Here is a 20,813-nt window from a genome sequence, read left to right as displayed (position 1 = left end):
TCAGTCACGTGGTAAGTTTATTTTATCTTAGAAACTGCCATAACTGTTCTCAAGGATGACTGTACCATTTTATACTTCCACTAACAATTTCTAAAACTTCCAGTTGGTCACATATTTGCTAACACCTGGTATTATCAGTCTTAAATTGTAGACATTCTAGTGGGTGTGTCTTTGAGGTTTTAATTGTATTTCCTGATGCTTTATGATGTTGAGCGCTTTTTCATGTGGCCATACTTTTTTGTGGGTTTATGTGTGAAATAGCTCTTCAAATCTTTTGCCCCTCTTTATTTATTTATTTACGTTTTTTTCAATTTAATTTTTATTGGAGTACAGTTGATTTACAATGTTGTGTGTTTCAGGTGTACAGCAAAGTGAATCAGTTATACATATACATATATACACTCTTTTTTAGATTCTTTTCCCATATAGGCCATTACAGAGTATTGTGTAGTGTTCCCTGTGCTATACGGCAGGTTCTTATTGGTTATCTATTCTGTACATAGTAGCATGTATATGTCAATCCCAATCTTCCAATTTATCCCTCTCCCCTTCTTACCCCCTGGTAACCATAAGTTTGTTTTCTACATCTTTAACTATTTTTAGATAAGTTCATTTTTTAGATAAGTTCATTTGTACCCTTTTTTTAGATTCCACATATAAGTGATATCATGTATCTCTGAATGACTTACTTCACTCAGTATGACAATCTCTAGGTCCATTCATATTGCTGCAAATGGCATTATTTTGTTGCCCTCCTTTAAACTGGGGTTTTTTCTTACTAAATATTAAGGTCTAAGAGTTCTTTATATTCATATAGTTTAGATACAACGCCTTTGTCAGTACATATTGCAAATAATTTCTTCCAGACTCTGGCTTGGCCTTTCAATCTCTTAACGTTGCCTTTTAAAGAGCAGATTTTTAACTTTTTAACTGTTTTATTAATGTTTACTTTTATGTAAAGTGCTTTTTATTTCCTGCCTAAGGAATCTTAGGCATTTCCAATGACATGAATATTTTCTCATGTTTTCTTCTAGAAGTTTTATAGTTATACCTTTCATGATTAAGTCTTTGTTCCATTTTGAGTTAATTTTTGTGAATGATGTGAGGTAAAGGTCAGGTTTCATTCCCTCCCCCCCCCCTCAAATGGATATCCATTTGCTCCCATACCATTTCTTTCCCCTTCAGATTACTTGGCACCTTGAGGTGAAATCAGTTGACCATATATGCATGTCTCTTGCTGGACTTTATCCTGTTCCACTGATCTCTATTTCTGTCCTGAGACAATACCACACGCTTTTAATTACTACAGCTTTATAATAGGTCTTGCAGTCAGGTAGTTCTTTTGCAAAATTGTTTTGGCTACCGCATTTCCATGTACATTTTAGAATCAACTTATCAGTTTCTACAAAAAAGCTTGCTGAGAGTTTGATTGTTATTATATTGAATCTATAGATGAGTTTGGGAAGAACTGATATCAACAAATATTAAGGCTTCTAATTAAGTTCATCTCTACATTCATTTAGATCTTCAATTTCTCTAAACAATGATTTGTAGTTTTCACTGTACAAGTTTCATGTGTATTTTGTTTATGTATGCCATGTATTTCATGGTTTTTGATGTTGTGAATGGTATCTTTTTTACATTTTGTTTACAATTACTTTTTTTGTTGATGTGTAGAAATACAGTTGACTTTTGTATGTTGACCTTGTACCGTACTACATTTACTTATTATTTACTTATCTTAGTACTTATTTACTAAATTATCTATTATTTCTAGAGGGAGTTGTAGATTTCATAGGATTCTCTGTGTAGATGATCATGTCATCTGTGAATAAACACACCTTTTTAAAAAGTCAGATTAATTAAAGCATAATTTACATCTCATAAAATTCACCCTTTCTGTGTACAGTTCTATGAGTTTTCAGATTATTTTTTCAAAAAATTTTTGTGTCTCCTTTCTCTTGCCTCTCCTTCTAGGACTCTAACTATACATATGTTAGCTCACTTTATGTAGTTCCACAGGTCACTGAGGCTCTGTTCTTTTTTGTTGTTGTTTTTTAACCCTTTTATGCCTTTGCTTCAGTTTCAGTACTTCCTGTTGCTGTCTTCAAGTTCATTGATCTTTTCTTTTGTGGAATCTAATCTGTTGTTAAGCCCATCAGGTGAATTTTTTATTCCTGATATTTTATTTTTTAGCTCTAAAAGTTCCACTCAGTCCTATTTTATATCTTCCATTTCTCTCCTTAGTATGGTCATTCAAAAAAAATTCTTAAATATATTTTATGATTCTTTTAAAGCCCTTTAAAGCTAATATTCTGTCATCTCTTGCAATTTCTTGGTCTGTTTTTACTTATCTCTTAGTTATGGCGTACATTTTCCTGCTTTTTTCCATGTCTAAAGTTTTTTTTTTTTTGGTTGGTTTGTTTCTGTTTGTTTTTTGGATGCTAGGCGCCGTGAATGTGAATGTTGTTGGGTGCCTGGGTTTTGCTGGCTTCCTTTCAAAAGGATTGAAGTTTGTTTTGCTAAGCTGTTAAGTTACTTGATGATCAGCTTGATCCTTTCTAGTCTTATTTTTAAGATGTGTTAAGAGGTGTAGTATATGTATAGTCTTTACTCCAGGGCTAGTTTCTCCCTACTATGATGACGTTATTCTTCTGTAATGTACTAAATGCCTTGAGCATTCATTAACGTTAATTCATGCTGACTAGCTGAGATACAAATGTCTCCCAGCCCTGTGTTAACTGGGAATTCTTCAGCTTCCAGCCTCCTTATAGTTGTTCTTTTTGCCTGTCATTGTTCTTTGCTGATCCTCAAGGAATCCTGCTTACACAGGTGCTGCTTTGAGTTCAGCCCAAGACTGAAGGAGTCATCCGTGCAGATTTCTGGAACTCTTTTTTTGTGGTTCTCATCTTTCTGGTAACTTTCCCTGCATAGTTCAGGCACCTCAGTCTCCCTGAGCTCTGATCTCTGCCTCCTAGTGAGACTGGTGTACTCTGCTTTGGTTCTCCCTGCCTGTACTGAGGTCTAGAAAGTGCCTCTAGGTAGAAAGCTGGGTGATCACAGGGCTCACCTCATTTGTTTCCCTTCTCTCAGGAGTCACAATTGTGTGCTGCCTATTGTTCTGTTTCTGAAAAACTATTTTTTTTCACATATTTTGTCCAGTTTTCTAGTTATTTTCAGTGGGAGGGCAAGTATCCGATTAGTTACTCTGTCTGTAGATGTCTCCTTTTTGTTTGTTGCAATGTATTCATTGAAGAAACAGGTTTGGCTGCTAGGGGGTATCATAGTGTGGATTTTGCTAACTGCATTCCCCTAGTACAGTGGAACATTTTCCCTTGTTCTTTATATTTCTCGGGGATTGGTTGGTCAGATTGGTAGTCAGATTCAGTTTCAATTTTTTTTTTCAGCTTCAATTTTGTTTGGCAAGAATACTTGATAGAAGATGTATACTTCTATCAGGAGGCAGCTAATGTCTAAATGTCCCTCTTCTTTTGATGTTACTAGTCATTGGTGACATTGACTAAATCTGTATCATAGGCTGCAGAATGGTAATTGACTGTATTATTCCTACTTCATGTAAAGGCTGGGATACTTCTACAAAGAGAAATTTACAATCAGCTATGCTTTACACTGAGATTTGGTGTGTATAGTTAAGGCAGTATAAATATTTGATTCTTTCTGTTTAAATAGTTTTCAAAATAATGAGTTGTCTTCCCAGCATTATCCAGAGATTCCCAGAGGCTTTTGTGTGTGCGTCTCTTCTAATTCTTTTTTAAGAATCATGATGATGTCGTGAATTTGAAAATATTTAGTGCGTTACAATCCACTGTAGTTATTATTCTTATCAGTGCTCAATTTCTCCCATTGTGGGTCAGTGGGAGCCTCTTCAGCTTGGCTCCTGGGCCCTTTTGACACCACCTCGTGGTCACTGATACCTTCCTTGCTTTTTAGTGTAACTAGATGTTCCAAGCTCATTTTGTACATTTTCTGCCCAGATCTCGAAGGAGCTATTTCTCTAAAGAGCCCTGGTTCCTTTTAGTGGGAAATGGTATTTAGAGGCAACATTCTGGGTACTAAGATTGCTTATTGCTTTTGAGTTGGCCATCAGGTCTAGGCCTTTTTTAGAGGACAAAGCTAGGAAATATGTGGGGATTTTCTTATGTGAATATTCATCATGATGCCACGTGGATGCTCCCAATCAGAATTAAGGATGCTAGTGGAATTTAAGCTAACCACATCTATCTGACATTGTATTTTCTTCCTCCAGTGTTGGAAATCTTAGTTTTTACTAACATCAACATAATTATTTACCTTATTTTACAATGTTCACATAACAGTATTAAAAATACCAATAGCAACACTGCCACCAGCGATACGTTATTGAAAATATTGCAAGGATGTTTTGCAATTCTTTTTGTCTTTAACCTATATCCCACTAGGGTATGCCTGAAATAATTCCTTAATGTTGTTCTGCCACCAGCTTGATACACAGTTAGGTTAATTGTTTCATATTTGCTTTCAATTTTTAGGGATTTTTTAAAGATTTTTTATTTTATAATTATCTAACATTTACAAGAGCCCAAGTCAATTTGTAAAACAAGGTCTATTCAGAGAAGTCTAACTTTTGTCCTAGTGTTATCCAACCTGTTGATACCCTCCTCTATATGTATTTTAAAAATTAATTTCATTATCTACCCTACCATTAAAAAATAAGCAAATGATTTCTGCATCTAGCCAAGATAGGTTTTTAGGTACCAGCTTTACCCTCCTAACTGAAACAGCTAAAAAGAAAAAATCAGACAAAATACATGAAACAACAGTTTTCAAGTCATCAGGTAACAAAGGACAGTAATTCCTGAAAGATAGGGAACAGATGCCATGAGGGCTACAATTGTTACATTTTATTGCCTTGAGAAAGTTCCCAGCCTGTGGCACAGAAAAGAGGAACCCTGAGTTAAGGGGATGGAGCTGAAAGTCCAGGGAAAGCAAAGCAGCTAGAATTCACAGCGCGGAGTACCAAAAGGAGAGCACTACACAGAGAAAGAACCCTAGGGATCTTTGAGAGGTCCCCTTCAAGTATTCATCAGAGTATTGATCAGCACGTGAGTGTGACAAGACTATTCAAGGTCAGAGAAACACATCAGTGCTGACACAGGGCCAGGAACAGTACCTCCTAATTCTAGGGGAATTGGGTAGAGTTTCAGAAGGGTCTTGCCTCAGACTAAATGTTGCTCATGCCTTACATAACAAATCTTAAAAGCAAGACCCAAAAGAATCGAATTGTTTCCCAGTAATTTACCTGCATCCCAGGACAAAGCTTAAGAATATCTGCTGTATTAGTTAGGGTTCTCTAGAGAAACAGAACCAAGAGGATATACATATAGGAAGAGATTTATTACAGGGAATTGACTTACACAGAGATGGAGGCTGAGAAGTCCCACAGTATGCAGTCTGCAAGCTGGAGACCCCACAGAGCTGATGTGGTAATCAGTCCAAAGTCCAGCGGCCTGGGGAGCCGATGATGAGATTCTAGTCTAGGTCTGAGGGCCTGAGAAGCAGGAGCACCAAGAACAGAAGACTGATGTTCCAGCTCAAGAAATCAGGGAAGACGGGACAAATTCCTTCTTCTGCACTTTTTTCTATTCAGGCCCTCAGTGGATTGGATGATGCCCACACTGGAGAGGGCAATGTACTTTACTGATTCCATCAATTCAAATGCTAATCTCATCTGGAAACACACACAGACGTATCCCAAAATGACATTTAATCTGGGTACCCCATGATTAGCCAAACTGACATAAAAAAATCACCATCACATTTATTCATAATGTATGGCATCCACTCAAAGATTACCAGGCATGTGAAGAGGTGAGAAAAGATGACTCATGATGAGGAGAAAAATCAGCCAATCAAAACCAACCAAGAGGGCTTCCCTGGTGGCGCAGTGGTTGAGAGTCCGCCTGCCGATGCAGGGGACACGGGTTCGTGCCTCGGTCCGGGAAGATCCCACATGCCGCGGAGCGGCTGGGCCCGTGAGCCATGGCCGCTGAGCCTGTGCATCCGGAGCCTGTGCTTCGCAACGGGAGAGGCCACAGCAGTGAGAGGCCCGCGTACCACAAAAAAAAAAAAAAAAAAAACAACCAAGAACTGCCAGAGATGTTAGAATTAGGCAACAATACTAAACAGTTATTATTACCATTTAAGTAGAGACATTAAAGTTTTTTTTTTTTTTTTAAAGACCCAAATCAGACTTCTAAAGATGAACTGCCTGAGGTGATAAATATACTGCGTGGGATTAATACTAGACTAAACATTGTAGGTGAAAAGATTAGTGAACTTGAAGATACAGTAATAGAAGCTATCCAAAATGAAACATACAGGAGAAAAAAGACTCAAGAAAAATGAACAGGTCATCAGTGAGCTGTGGGGACACTTTCAAGCACTGTAATAAATGTATAACTGGAATCCCTGCAGGAAAGGATAGAAGAGGTGTCCAGAAAATTATTTGAAGAAATAATGGGTGAAAATTTTCCAAAATTTATGAAAACTATAGACCCACAGATCTAAGAAAGTCAATGAAACCCAAGTACAAGAAGCATGAAGAAAACTACACCAAGACATATCATAATCAAGTTGATCAAAATAAGTGATAAAGAGCAATCTTAAAAGCAGCTAGAGAAAAGAGATTTTAGGAAGTAAGATAAGGTTGACGTCAGGTTTCTTGTTGGAAACAAGGAATGGGAGAATATAGTAGAATAATATCTTTCAATATACTTCAAGGACTTCCCCGGTGGCGCAGTGGCTAAGAATCCGCCTGCCAATTCAGGGGACACGGGTTCAAGCCCTGGTCCGGGAAGATCCCACATGCTGCGGAGCAACTAAGCTCATGTGCCACAACTACTGAGCCTGCGCTCTAGGGCCCATGAGCCACAACTACTGAGCCCATGTGCCTAGAGCCTGTGCTCCACAACAAAGATAAGCTACCGCAATGAGAAGCCCGTGCACGGCAACAAAGAATAACCCCTGCTCGCCACAACTGCAGAAAGCCCACGCACAGCAACAAAGACCCAACACAGCCAAAAAATTAATTAATTAATTAATTAATTAATTAAAAAATATATGTATATACTTCAAGAGCAATATTGTTAATCTCCAATAGCATACCCAGCAAAATAATTTTCAAAAACAAAGATTAAATGAAGATTTTTTTCCCAACATACAAGAGCTAAAAGAAATCACCAGCACGTCTGCACCATAAGAAATGTTAAAGGAAGACCTTTAGGCATAAGGAAAATGACAACAGATGGAAATAATGGAGCTACACAAAGGAGTGAAGAATGCAGAAATGGTAGCCATATGGGTAAATATATAAAATGATTATCTCATTATTTAAATATCTTTAAAAGTTAATTTACTGTTTAAAGAAAAATATTATTAATGTACTATGGGGTTTAGAAAATATGTAAAAATAAAACGTATGACGACAATAGTTTAAAGGTCAGGAGAGGGAAAAGTGGTAATAAATCTTGTGTAAAATTCTTATTGCATATATGTAGTATAGTATCACTTGAAGGTAGACTGATAGGTTAAAGATGTATAGTATAAACTCTGAAGTAACCACTAGAATAACAAAACAAGGAGTTATAGCTAATAAACCAACAAAGGAGATAAAATAGAATCATTAAAAGGCTTGATTCAAAAGAAGGCAAGAATTGGGGAAAAAGGGAACAAAGAACAGATGGGACAAATAGAAAAAAAAAAGATGCTAGGCTTAAACTTAATCATATCAAGCCACAGACTAGGAAGGAATCATTGCAAAGCATATATCTCATAAAGGACTTATATCCCAAATATATAAAGAACTCTCAAAACTCATTAATAAGAAAACTGATAACCCAGTAAAATGACAGCACCAAAGAAGATATGTGATGTGGACAGCAAATAAGCACAGTAAAAAAAAAAATCTCAACATCATTAATTATGAGAGAAATGCAGATTTAAACCACCCTGAGTTATCACTGCACACAATAGAATGACTAAAATTAAAAAGACCAAGTGTTGGAGAAGATGTGGAGGAACTGGAAATATACACTGCTGGTGGGGATATTAAAATGGTACAACCACCTTGGAAAACACTTTGTCAGTTTCTTAAGAAGGTGGACATACGCCTGTCAGATGATCCAGCCATCCCTCTGCTAAGCATTTACCCCAAAGAAAAATAAGTTATACATCCATAGAAGGCCTTGTATGTCAGTCTTCATTGCAGCTCAATTTGTAAAAGTCAAAAACTGGAAAAAACCCAAATGTCTATCAGCAGGTAAGTAAATAAATTGTGGTTTATCCCTACAATTAAACACTACTCAGCAGTAAAAACTAATGACCTACTGATATATGCAGCAACATGGATGAATCTCAATTTATACTGAGTGAGAGAAGCCAGAGAAAATAGAATACATAGTGAATTATTCCATATATATAAAACTTCAGGAAATGCAGACTAATCCATTAGGACAGAAATTCTGTGACAAGTGGTGGGAGGTAGGGTTACCAAGGAGATGAGACTTTTGGAGGTGAAGGATATGTTCATTATCTTGAATGTGATGATGGGTTCACAGATGCACTCATCTTATCCAGATGTGCACTTTTAATATGTGCAGTTTTATTTATTGCATGTCACTTTTACCTCAAAGCTGGGAAAAAAAAATAATTTCTCCTTTTATTTTTTTAGATAAAAATATACTTTTCTCCACTCCCTTTAAAAAGATATGTATATTCTAGACATCATACCCTAGCAGTATATAGAATTATTTAATTTCTTTTTTCCAGTTTCGCAGTACAGTTGACTCTTGAACAATACAAGTTTGAATCGTTTGGATCCCTAATTGTACGCGGATTGTTTTCACTAAATGCATACTACAGTATTACACAATCTGCAGTTGGTTGAATCCTCAGATGCAGAAGGAGGATACCAAGGAAACTCGCGTAAGGAGGGCCCACTGACTATAAATTGTACGGGGATTTTTGACTACTCATTGGGTTTGTACCCCTAACCTCTGTCGTTCAGTGGTCAACTGTATACTTTAGTGTATTCAACAACTCTTCTGTCGATGGACAGTTTGGTTACTTCCAGTCTTTTGTTATTATAAATAATGCTAGAATAACATGGTTTTGTGCATATATCTTTCCAACATTTGTTGTTATGTTTCTAGTATCTTTGAGATAGAACTTTAGAAGTTGGATTGTTGCATCAGTAGGTAATTACACAGGTAATTTTGGGAGACGTTGCCAGATTACTGTTTATAGGGGTTGTTATCATTTTGTATAATGATCAGTGCATAAGAGTACCCATTTCCTCTGCATTCTCTAAGAATATGTTGTCAAATGTTTGGATCTTGCGAATATAAGTGAGAAATGGTATCTCAGTGTGGGTTTAATTTGTATTGCTTTCATTATGAGTGAGACAGAGCATGGTTCCCTGTTTGTGAGCTATTCCTACTTCTTTTCCTGAGGACTATCTATTCATTTTTTCAGCTCATTTTACTATAGGTTTGCTGGCCATTTTCTCTATTTGTAAAGTTCCTTATATTTTAGGAATATTAACCCTTTGTAATATGTTACAAATATGTTTTCCGCAGGTTTTCATAGTCAGGCTTTGCTTATTTTGTATTTTTGTGTCCACGGGCTGGACACTTTTTTTTTTTTCTCCAAGTAATCAAGGTTACAAATCTTTTCGTTTGGATTTTGAGACCTAATTAGGAAGGTTTTGCTCACTCGTAATACATCCATATTTTTTTTGTAGTAGTTGTTTGTTCTCATTTTTTACATACAGGTTTCTGACCCATTTGGAATGTATTCTTGTGAATAGTGAGAAAAAGATCGAATTTTTATTATTTTCCATTTGGTTATCCAGTTAGGCCAACACCACCTTATTAAATAAAAAGTCTGTTTTTCCCCCAACTGACTTACTGTATGCTGAGTTGCCAGCGCAGTTGGGCCTATTTCTAGATTTTGTGTTCTGTTCCATGGTCTGTCTGTCTATTATTGGGCCAGTACCAGACTGTTTTAATTACAGAGCCTGCTTAAACCGCCTGCCTACCTTCCACCCATGCCATGCCCTTCTTTTTCAGGCTTTTCCTGCTTGATTGTTCTAATGAATTGGCTTTATATTCAACTCATAGACATACCTTTAAAGATCTGCAAACATCGTTCCCCCGCCCCAGGTTAAATATCTTTAGTTTCTTCCACTTTCAGAACGCAATTTCCAGACTCTTCCTTGCCCTTTTCCACAAGTCCTATAACCCTAAAATGTGGGACCCAGAACTGACCTCATTGGCATAGGTGTGGTAATAGCAAGATTCCCTAGAATTACGCTTTTTAAAAGGGCATCGGCACGAATGTGGGACAGTGTGGACATTTGGAGTCCAGGAAGGGCAAAAGCAAGCAGGACTGGAGCGGGCTGGGAAGGAACCTGGCCCAGGAGACGGCGGCCGAGGCAGGGGGTGGTCCATCGAGGGAGCGGGAACGGCTGATCTGTCTGAGCATTTTAGGGCAGGTACCCGGCGTCTCAGTACCTGGTGACAAAAGGATCCAGCTCTGGGCAGGAGTTAAGTGGCTGGCCTTTCTCCTTTCCCCCAGCCCCCGCCCGCTCTCCTCCTTCTCGAAGCTCCCAGGCCCATGGAACAGCGCTTTCTCGCCCAGTTCCTGCCGCAGGTGAGCCCCGTCATCTTCGCCTCGTTACTTGGTTTCTTCCGCGTAGGTCTCTTCGCTCTGCTCCCCCGCCTCGCTCGACCGTTGGTTTCTTCCGCTACGGCCCGCTTACGGCGGGCCCGGCCTCCGTAGACTCGTGTACTTCCGCCCGCCCGGGGCCGTGTCTGATGACGTGTTTTACAGGAGGAGTAGGGCGAAAGTGCAAGCTGCCGGGGCAGGCGAAGTTCAGTCCCAGGTTCCGCCCCCTGAGCCGGGTCCTTTCTGAAGGAGGAAACGGTGACAGAGAGGGGGTCCGGTGTCGTCCCGCGGGGAAGTGTCGCCTCCGCTCCGCTGTCCCGTCACGATGGACTCAGTTCCTGCCACTGTGCCTTCTGTCACCTCTTCCCCGGGGGACTCGGAGCTTCTGGGACCCCTGTCGGTGCTCTACGCTGCTCTCATCGGCAGGCTCCTGGAGGTGATGGGCCCCCGCCCCCAGCTCTGGCAGGCGGGTGGACGAGTTCTGAGCGGACGGGTACACTGACTGACGGGGCGAAGAGGAAATAGAGTGTGTCAGGCCCGAAGCGGGCGGGACGTTTCGGTGCTGTTTAAGGAGATGATGGGAGTGTATTTGAGAAGGTTTTGTCGCGTGTTCATTTTTTAATTACTAATTACTTACGATGTGCCAGGCACTGTGTTACTTTCTGGTACACAGTCGTAATCAAAGCAAGCGAGCGTCATCATACGGCTCCTTTTCACGTTATCCTCCGCACCTTTGGGGGATGGGGCCAATATGATAGTTAACTTCTACAGGGCCGTGAAAACAGTGTAGAAGCAGACAGGAGTTTAATGCGCTGTCTTTGAGGAAACTTTTAAAATGAAAACATTGGGTTTATAGAAGACAGTTAAATTCAGAGCAGTCTGTCTAAACCAGTTAGTTATCAGGAAGTGTTTGCAGTTTCTCAGCCTTTGTCTTTCTGTGAGTAGAAAACAATTAAGATTTCAAATCTTACAGGAAAAGCTTATATTTGCGTTGTTCATTATCGCTTCGGTTTTATTTGCAGCCATAAAAGATTCTATAGTATGTTTCAACTTTTTGTTTTATGTGGCTTAAGTCATAAAAACCAGCTAAGAGAAAAGTATGATCCAGAGGGATTCGAGCCATGTGTTGGACAACATGATGTGTAGGGCTTATTGCAAAATGGAAATATATGCTCAATGTAAAGACAGATTTATAATGTTTTAAAATACGTCAAGCCAAACAAGAAATAGGAGGCCGCCAGTATCCTCTTTTTATTGAAGCAGTGGAAACTATTGAAGAACTTTGAGGGGATCGCTATGTAATGGAGTTTGAATTCGATTTCTGCGGATGATTCTCTGTGACTGCTTTATAGTAAATTTCTGTCAGGTTTCCCACAATTTCTAATATCTCTATTTCAGCTAGTTGCTACATTGCCTGATGATGTTCAGCCTGGGCCTGATTTTTACGGACTGCCCTGGAAGCCTGTACTTACCACTGCCTTCTTAGGAATGGTTTCATTTGCCATTTTCTTCTGGAGAACTGTCCTTGCTGTGAGTAAATAAAATTAACGTATACCTTTAGACTCATAAATACAGGACTGTTTTATAATCACTTGCCCTGTTGTTTCTTTTTTAGTTACTAAGTTGAACACAAATTAATATTTATAATCCAAGCTAATAGTGTAATCTTTGTTGGTAAAGACATAGGTGAACAAGACGGCATGTGTATAATCTCAATGGGAAAACTTCAGTTTATAAATCAGAAGCATTAAAAATGTTCATGTCCTTTTATATAGTATAATACCATATCTAGTAGTCTATTCTAAAGAAGTAACTGATCATACATTAGAGATCTTGTATAGGGTGTTAAAAATGGAACCGTGTTTATTAGAGTGAAAACTTCACAGAACCTAAATGATCCATCATGGGGGGGTTATTAAATTATTGTTCATCTATATAATGAGATATTAGGCAGCTCTTAAAATTTATGTATTCCAAAGACACTGGGGCACAGAAAGTGCTCACAATTTAATGTTAAGTGGAAAAAAGCAGAAACCAAGACTTTAAAGTGTAGATAAACTGTGTATTATGTAAACGCATATATAAGTACAGAAAAAATGCTGCAAATGGTAAAAATATATATCAGGAGAAGAGGTAAATTTTCAGTCCTTTTCCTTATATATATCTGTTTCACAGATTTTTCTAATTTGATCATGTGCTGTTGTGTTCAGAAAACATCTTTTTATTTGGAAATACATATTATATAGTGTCCAAAGACACACTATTAAAATTTTTATTCCTTAGGGTCTTTTTCTGTGTATAATTTGTCTTTCATGCTTTATATATATATATATATATAGACACACACATATATATGTATTCTCGTACAGATACGTGCTTATGATTGTTTCGTGGTCATCTAACATAATTGAGGAAGAAGATATTCTGTGTAAATGAGCTTTGCAGATGAAAAGCTTTCAGTTTCAGTTGAAGCTTAACAGTTAAATGGCCAAAAGCATTGGATGAGTACCATTCTAAACTTCGAGTATTCTGATTTCTTAATTTTATCAGACATATCATTGTTAATAAGCTTTCTCTCCTTGCACAAGTGATTGTAAAATCACTTAAAAAGAAGGGTCTTTTGCCTGGATTCTTGTGAAGACTCCTTAAACCTCATGGGGCTTTTCCTCAGATACGGGGAAAAAGAATAGAAAGGGTGAACAGAAGGGAAAACGGTGAAAACGTTTTCTGTTTCCCACTCTTAATTCTCCCATCTCAAAAACCCTGACATGGCTTAGATTTTTACAAGGTTATGTAGGCTTTATGTCCTAACTGCTGCCCTGCAGCCTCAACATTTGGGACCTTGGTCCCTACTCTCATTGCCTGCTTGTTGCATCTTCCTGCTTTCCCTCGGCTGTTGATTTGGGTGAAAGGAGGATAAAGGAAGCTTACTCCCTCATTAGCAAGGCTGTGACATTAGAGAAATAGTTATTTATTTCTGTGTTGGAACTCTGAATGCAGTTTCCTGTAACAGCATCGTTAAAAATGGTATCAGATACTGTAATAATATTGAGATCATGGATGATTTGTGGACTGATCTGAGCATCTCATCACCATTTATGATGTTTGACAAGGGAAGTAAGTTCTGGGTTACAAAGACATTTAGTAACACTTTTTTAAAAATTGAGTACTGCTTGTATTTTATTCTCCTGTAATTCGGTGCTGTCTTTAGGAGATGATTTAGAAGATGTTAGCTGCTATTTCTCTCATTGCTTGTGTATTTTCCTGTAGCAGTCTTCTTTTCCCTTTTAGATTTATGACTGCTATTTTTAGGGGGTTGGGAAAATCAGATGCTGCAGTCTGTTAGATTTCTAAATTCACCCAATAGCCAACTTTGATTAGGAGTTCTAAGATGTTTCCTCATGAAAGAGGCATATCTTAGGACAACAATCATGCCTTTAATTTTGTTTCCTCAGAGTCTTTTTCAATTATCATTGTTTCTAGATCTCATTCTGGCTATTTGGGGTTGTCAAGTAAATGATTTGGATAAGTGAAGCATTAGTATGTTTAATATGAAACCACTATTCCTCTTCACTTTCTTTAAATTGAGAAATAATTGACTAGTAACATTATGTTAGTTTCAGGTGTACAAATAGTAATTTGATATTTGTATATATTGCAAAATGATTGCCAATAAGTTTAGTTATTAACATCCGTCACCAATACATAGTTACAAGATCTTTTTTCCCCTTTTCCCCCCTTTAAGATCTGCTCTCTTAGCAACTTCCATGTATATGATAATCCCTTTCCATTATGGAACTTAAGTCCTCTTTTAATAAGATTGGTGCTCATTGAAAAGATACGTGAACGTATCTTTTTTATTTATTTTTGGCTGAGTTGGGTCTTCATTGCTGTGCGCGTGCTTTCTCTAGTTGTGGTGAGCAGGAGCTACTCTTGATTGCAGCACGCAAGCTTCTCATTGTGGTGGCGTCTCTTGTTGCAGAGCACGGGCTCTAGGCACGCGGGCTTCAGTAGTTGTGGCATGCGTGTTCAGTAGTTGTGGCTCGCGGTCTCTAGAGCGCAGGCTCAGTAGTTGTGGTGCACGGGCTTAGTTGCTCCATGGCATGTGGGATCTTCCCGGAGCAGGGATCAAACCTGTGTCCCCTGCATTGGCAGGCGGGTTCTTAAACACTGCACCACCAGGGAAGTCCCCGTGAACGTATCTTTAGTTGCAAAAATAAGGTATTTACCTTAGTGCTTTTATCTATCATAAACTATTAATGAAGTATCACTACCAATTAAATTTGAAATTTTTTTAGCCTTTTCTTATTTTTTAATCCTGTGGATCCTTATGCTGAACCAAACCATTATTAAATTTTCATTCTGTTATGATTTGACTATTGTGTTAAGAACTATAATATTTCTATTAATAAGATGTCTTGATATCAAGTTTAATTTTATTTTTCTCTCTTTTAGGTAAAGAATAGAGTATATCAAGGTAAATATTCAGGCTTATTTTGTTATTTGTACTATTCCCTCAGTACTGGTATTTGATATGAGTTTTGTGTAAGCTAACAGTAGATATGGTGACTTCTGATCTCTGATTGACTTATTAACTCCTGAACATTTTACTAATCCTAGGTTGCTAGCTTAGATGACAGAGTAGATGGTGATGCGAGTAGATGAGATAGGAGTTGAGGTGGCAGCAGGGAGAAGAGGATTCGGCTTGGGCAGATTGACTTTGAATGTTGAAGTAGTGCAATTTATTACCTGTGAACAGTGTTCCTGTGCTAATGGTTTATTCAGTACAGTAAATACGTATTTAAGTAGATAATTTGAGGAATAGAGGTATGTCAATATGCTTGCATTTTCTATTTCTATTTACAAATGGCATATATTTGAAATGATCACATTTTCTGAGAAGAAAGGTGCTCATGAAGGGGAAAGACATTGAGCTAAAACATTTTACTGTATTTCCTGTCTTTGAAATAAATTTAAATTGGAATCTCATTGAAGTAAGGGTTCTTATTATGTTTTTCTTAAATTTTAATATTTTTACATCCTTAATGCTGTTAACTACAGTTTGCTTTTTAAAGGCATAATAGTTAATGCTGAGTTCATTTCCCTCAGAGTGCCAGATAGCATGTCTTTGCTGCTAATGCATTGGGTAATTCAATTTTTGATGATTTTATGGATTTCCCCCCCTTTTCAGTCACTGAACAGCAAATTTCTGAGAAGTTGAAGAATATCATGAAAGAAAATGCAGAGCTTGTACAAAAATTATCAAGTTATGAGCAGAAGGTATTAATTATTCTTTTAGTTTTTTTCCCCCTGTGGTTCCAGCTCGAATTATTTCCTCCTGTCTTATAGTTCAGTTGTCATGGTGGGTTTTTTTGGTTTTTTTTTTTTTTTTTTCGGTACGCGGGCCTCTCACTGCTCTGGCCTCTCCCATTGTGGAGCACAGGTTCCGGACGCGCAGGCTCAGCGGCCATGGCTCACGGGCCCAGCCACTCCATGGCATGTGGGATCTTCCCGGACCGGGGCACAAACCCGTGTCCCCTGCATCGGCAGGCAGACTCTCAACCACTGCGCCACCAGGGAAGTCCTGTTATGGTGTTTTTAAATCATATTAAAAAAAATTTTTTTTATCTCCTACAAACTGTCCAAATGTGAAGTAGTCATCATATGTGTAAAGTACTGCTTTCTTCTCTGAGGGATCTCCTATTTGGAGATAAGTTTTTTTTTTTTTTCTTTTGGCTGTATGGCCCGACATGTGGGTTCTTCCCAGACCAGGGATCGAACCTGTGCCCCCTGCAGTGGAAGTGTGGAGTCTTAACCACTGAACCACCGGGGAAGTCCTGGAGATAAGTTTTGGTAGCACTATAATTTATGTTTCTAAATTTTGAATGCTTTATTTTATTTAGATCAAGGAATCAAAGAAACATGTTCAAGAAACCAAGAAACAAAACATGATTCTCTCTGACGAAGCAATTAGATTTAAGGTAAAAATCCCTTCTCTTTTTGAGATTGCATTCTAAAGACAAAAGAAAAATAATGAGTAATTATTATTAATACCTTTTTTTGTAGGATAAAATCAAGAATCTTGAAGAAACTAATGAAATTCTGGGTGACACAGCTAAAAGTTTGCGTGCTATGTTAGAATCTGAGAGAGAACAGAATGCGAAGAATCAGGACTTGGTAAGAGTTTTGCTGTTAACTGTTACTGTAAATTGGCTTTTCAACTATTTTGTAGGTTGGATGAGATGAACTCTGCATTTTCCCATGCTTTAACTCAAATAACATTGGGAGTCAGGGAAGTTGAACCTACTTCTATGCATTTTCGTGGAATTTTAAATGCTAATACCCCAAGTTATTAATTTTACAGGCCTCAGAAGTATTTTTGTCCTCAGCCCTGGGTAATTTTCATATTGGTTGGCTCTGCCCTTTGAAACATGTAGAGCAAATAAGAAATAGTTGCCCCTTTGAGTGGTCTTAGTACTTTGTTTTGATTTGTTTTTGCATGGTTCTTTTCTAAAAATAAACTTTAAATGCTAGAACAGTTTTTTGTTTTATTTTTTTAATTTATCTTTGGCTGAGTTGGGTCTTCATTTCTGCGCCCGGGCTTTCTCTAGCTGCGGCGAGCGGGGGCTACCCTTCGTTGTGTTGCGCGAGCTTCTCAGTGCTGTGGCTTCTCTTGTTGCGGAGCATGGGCTCTAGGTGCTCAGGCTTCAGTAGTTGTGCCGCACAGGCTTAGTTGCTCCGCAGAATGCAGGATCTTCTTGGACCAGGGCTCGAACCTGTGTCCCCTGCATTGGCAGGCAGATTCTTAACCACTGCACCACCAGGGAAGTTCCTAGAACAGTTTTTGAATTATATAAAAGTTGGAAAGATAGTAGAGAGGGTTCCCATATATTGCACACCCAGTTAAGCTTGATCACCTGGCTGAGGTAGTATTTGCCAGGTTTCTCTGCTATAAAGTTACCCTTTTTCCATCCTCTGCATGTTGTACTCTTTGGAAGGAAGTTACCGTGCACAACCCATAGTTAAAGAGTGAAGAGTTATGCTCCACCTCCTTGACATATTCCTTGATAAGTTTTGGAATTCTGTATCTGAGATTTGGCTCTTTCCCCTCAAGTCCAGCCATTTTTAGTTTAGCAAGAGAATTTTTAAGTGACCTTGGGATTTTTTTCTCTACCACTAGGAAAAATCATTGATTTGAACTGGTTTACTTGAATTTTTTTTCATTTTCTTTCCTTTGACTTTTTTGTCTCATCATGTACCACATTATTTCATAACTAGGAAAGTTGTGGATGGTATGAAATATTTATGTCTTCAGTATTTTCTTTCCTCATGTCTTTACATTGTTGACTTTTCTCCTAGGCCAAGACTGGATCATCTGCTTTTACCTGCTATCTAGGGGATGGCTCTGCGATGTGTTTTGTTAATGTTTCTTCTTTTTATCATGTATCCCAGTGTTTCTACTGAAATTCTAATACATTTTTGTGTTCTTTTTCCCATGGCAGATATCAGAAAACAAGAAATCTGTAGAGAAGTTAAAAGATGTTATTTCAATGAATGCCTCAGAATTTTCAGAGGTAAAGCTCTGTACAATTCCTGCAAGATACATTAATGTGATGTCTTAGTATTTTGAGGAGCAAACATTTGATGTGTGCTAGAAAATGCAAAAGACAAAAACCGTATGTCTAATTGGGAAAGTAACTTTTTATGTGTTTTTCTTTGGAATTATTGCATTAATAGAAGTGTTTTGCATTAGGTTCAAATTGCCCTTAATGAAGCTAAACTTAGTGAAGAGAAAGTGAAGTCTGAATGCCATCGGGTTCAAGAAGAAAATGCTAGACTTAAGAAGAAGAAGGAGCAGGTAAAGGAAAGTTAACATCATAGATTATGTAACTAGGAAACCAGATATCATTACCGCTTGAATATCTTTTCTTGGATATGGTTTTTAAGGAAATGAAGTACGTATGCAGGATTCAATTTTTAGATATGCAGAGTTTAAACTGCGCTCCCCAAATTGAGTGCATGTGTACATTCTCCATCTGTTCTAGGTTTTCTGTTCTTTTGTACAATTCCTTGCAGCTATCAGAATGTTTAGTCTTTGTCTCATCCAGCACCAGCCAAATATTAACTTGAATAGCCTCAAGAGGGCGATGGACTTGCTTCTTAGACCCAAAGAATTAGGTATTTATTACCCTCCTTTGAGCAGTTACTGTTTCTCTGACCAAGGGACGGTTACATGATCTGGAGTCTGGGCTTGGTAGGCAGGGAGACGTGCCCTTTTATTCCTACTGGAAGTGAATTATTTGAACTGGCTGCAATTTTCTGAAGGATGCGATACACCAGATCAGTGTCCTTGACAGCTCTTAGGTTCTCATTGCAGTTCTGAGGGATGGAGTCACTCTCCATCCCTTAACCAAGGCCATAGTATAGTCCCTAATGACGAGCCAAGGAGAAGCATGGCTCCCTGCTTCCCTGGCTCATTTTTTGTGGTCTTGCTGTCTCCAGTGCAAAAGCCATAATGTTTGAAAATTGATGTGTTTTAACTTTGCAGTTGCAGCAAGAAATCAAAGACTGGAGTAAATCACATGCTGAGCTCAGTGAACAAATCAGATCATTTGAGAAGTCTCAGAAAGATTTGGAAGTGGTTCTCACTCACAAAGATGATAATATTAATGTGAGTTCATTCTCCTGAATACGTGCTTAATTCTCATGAATTCTCATGAATCTGGGTAATTGAAATTGAGAGGCTCTTTCTAATAAATATCCTTTTGCTTCTTTTCTAGGCTTTGACTAATTGCATTACACAGTTGAATCAGTTAGATTGTGAATCTGAATCTGAGGGTCAAGATAAAGGAGGAAATGAATCAGATGAATTACCAAATGGAGAAGTGGGAGGTAAGATTGGTTTCAGGGAGGTTGGACCTCTTTTTGCCTTCTAGTCTCTAAGTACACTGATGCTTTTTTCAGCGGTCTGAATTTCCTCTTTAGGGTTAAAGCTGTAGACGCCTGTCACTGAATTTGTACAGTTGGCCCTCTGAATCTGTGCGTTCACATCCGTGGATTCACCCAACTGCAGGTTGAAAATATTTGGAGAAAAAAAATTCTAGATAGTTCAAAAAAGCAAAACTTTATTTTGCTGCGTGCCAGCAGCTGTTTACATAACATTTACATTGTTTAAGGTATTATAAGTAACTTAGAGATGAAGTATGTGGGAAGATGTGTGTAGGTTATGTGCAAATGCTGTGCCATTTTATATAAGGGACTTGAGCATCCACGGATTTTGGTTTCCTGTGGGGGGTGGGGGAGGGTGTCCTGGAGCCAATCTCTTGTGGATACCGAGGGATGACGATACAGGTCTGTATGCGTTGGGCAGAGGTGGGTTGCTGGTTTGTGGTACAGCAGTAGGTATGCACTGGAGCCAGAGCAGCATCCGTCCTGTCTCCCAGCTCTGTGTACTGAACACTCCTCAGTAGGAGAAACTTCTTTCTGAACTTCATGCTTATCATTTCTGTAGTTCTGTGGTTTTAGGGCCACAACCAATTTCAAAAGTACCGAGCGGTTGGAGCCGTAAACTTAACTAAGCAGTTAGAGTGGAGGCTAAAGGGAAAGAGTGTTTACTGATGAGAGAAATGTTTGTAGACACTCTGTCTCAAGTTGGAGATTGTTCACATTGTGGGTGTTTTAACCTACACCTGGTAGCAGATTCAAGGGGAGAGCAGAGGAATGAGTCTTTCTAAATAAGATATTTGACTGGGGGCAGGTAGATCTGAGAGAGAAGAAAGAGCTTTACTTCACATATCCCTTCTTGCTCAAGTACAGCATGGATAATATTTTTATTGTACAAACTGGGAATTCTTTTTTTCAACCTAAGTTTGCACATCTCTTAAAAGTCAAATAGCTGAATCAGTTCTTTTCATTAGTTTGTTTTTTCATTGAACGTTTGAACATGATAATTGTTTGGAGGAAATTAAGAAAATATAGTTAAACAGCAAGGAAGGAAAGAGCACTGAAATCCTTTTGTTTCTTAGGTGACCGGAGTGAGAAGGTGAAAAAGCAGATTAAGCAGATGATGGACATTTCTCGGGTATAAT

General features: G+C 38.4%; 1 protein-coding gene across 2 annotated transcripts in view; it reads left to right on the top strand.

Moving 5' to 3' along the window:
- MIA3 (MIA SH3 domain ER export factor 3) overlaps window positions 1–20,813 on the top strand; it is a 53,789-nt gene that overhangs the window by 18,943 nt on the left and 14,033 nt on the right. Inside the window, exons 1-11 of one of the 2 annotated variants that reach the window (XM_067729692.1) lie at window positions 10,868–11,161; window positions 12,124–12,255; window positions 15,181–15,202; window positions 15,917–16,005; window positions 16,629–16,706; window positions 16,792–16,902; window positions 18,228–18,299; window positions 18,479–18,583; window positions 19,274–19,396; window positions 19,506–19,617; window positions 20,751–20,806. In XM_067729692.1, coding sequence (XP_067585793.1) covers window positions 11,051–11,161; window positions 12,124–12,255; window positions 15,181–15,202; window positions 15,917–16,005; window positions 16,629–16,706; window positions 16,792–16,902; window positions 18,228–18,299; window positions 18,479–18,583; window positions 19,274–19,396; window positions 19,506–19,617; window positions 20,751–20,806 — 1,011 coding nt within the window. In that variant the 5' untranslated portion in view covers window positions 10,868–11,050. Of the gene's footprint in view, window positions 1–10,867; window positions 11,162–12,123; window positions 12,256–15,180; window positions 15,203–15,916; window positions 16,006–16,628; window positions 16,707–16,791; window positions 16,903–18,227; window positions 18,300–18,478; window positions 18,584–19,273; window positions 19,397–19,505; window positions 19,618–20,750; window positions 20,807–20,813 lie in introns of those variants that run through there. The other variant, XM_067729691.1, reaches the window with a different exon arrangement.

The sequence above is a fragment of the Pseudorca crassidens genome, chromosome 2, assembly GCF_039906515.1.
Source record: "Pseudorca crassidens isolate mPseCra1 chromosome 2, mPseCra1.hap1, whole genome shotgun sequence".
NCBI classification, from domain to species: domain Eukaryota; kingdom Metazoa; phylum Chordata; class Mammalia; order Artiodactyla; family Delphinidae; genus Pseudorca; species Pseudorca crassidens.
Note: the sequence above shows the minus strand (reverse complement) of the source record. Positions and strands in the feature narration are given on the sequence as shown.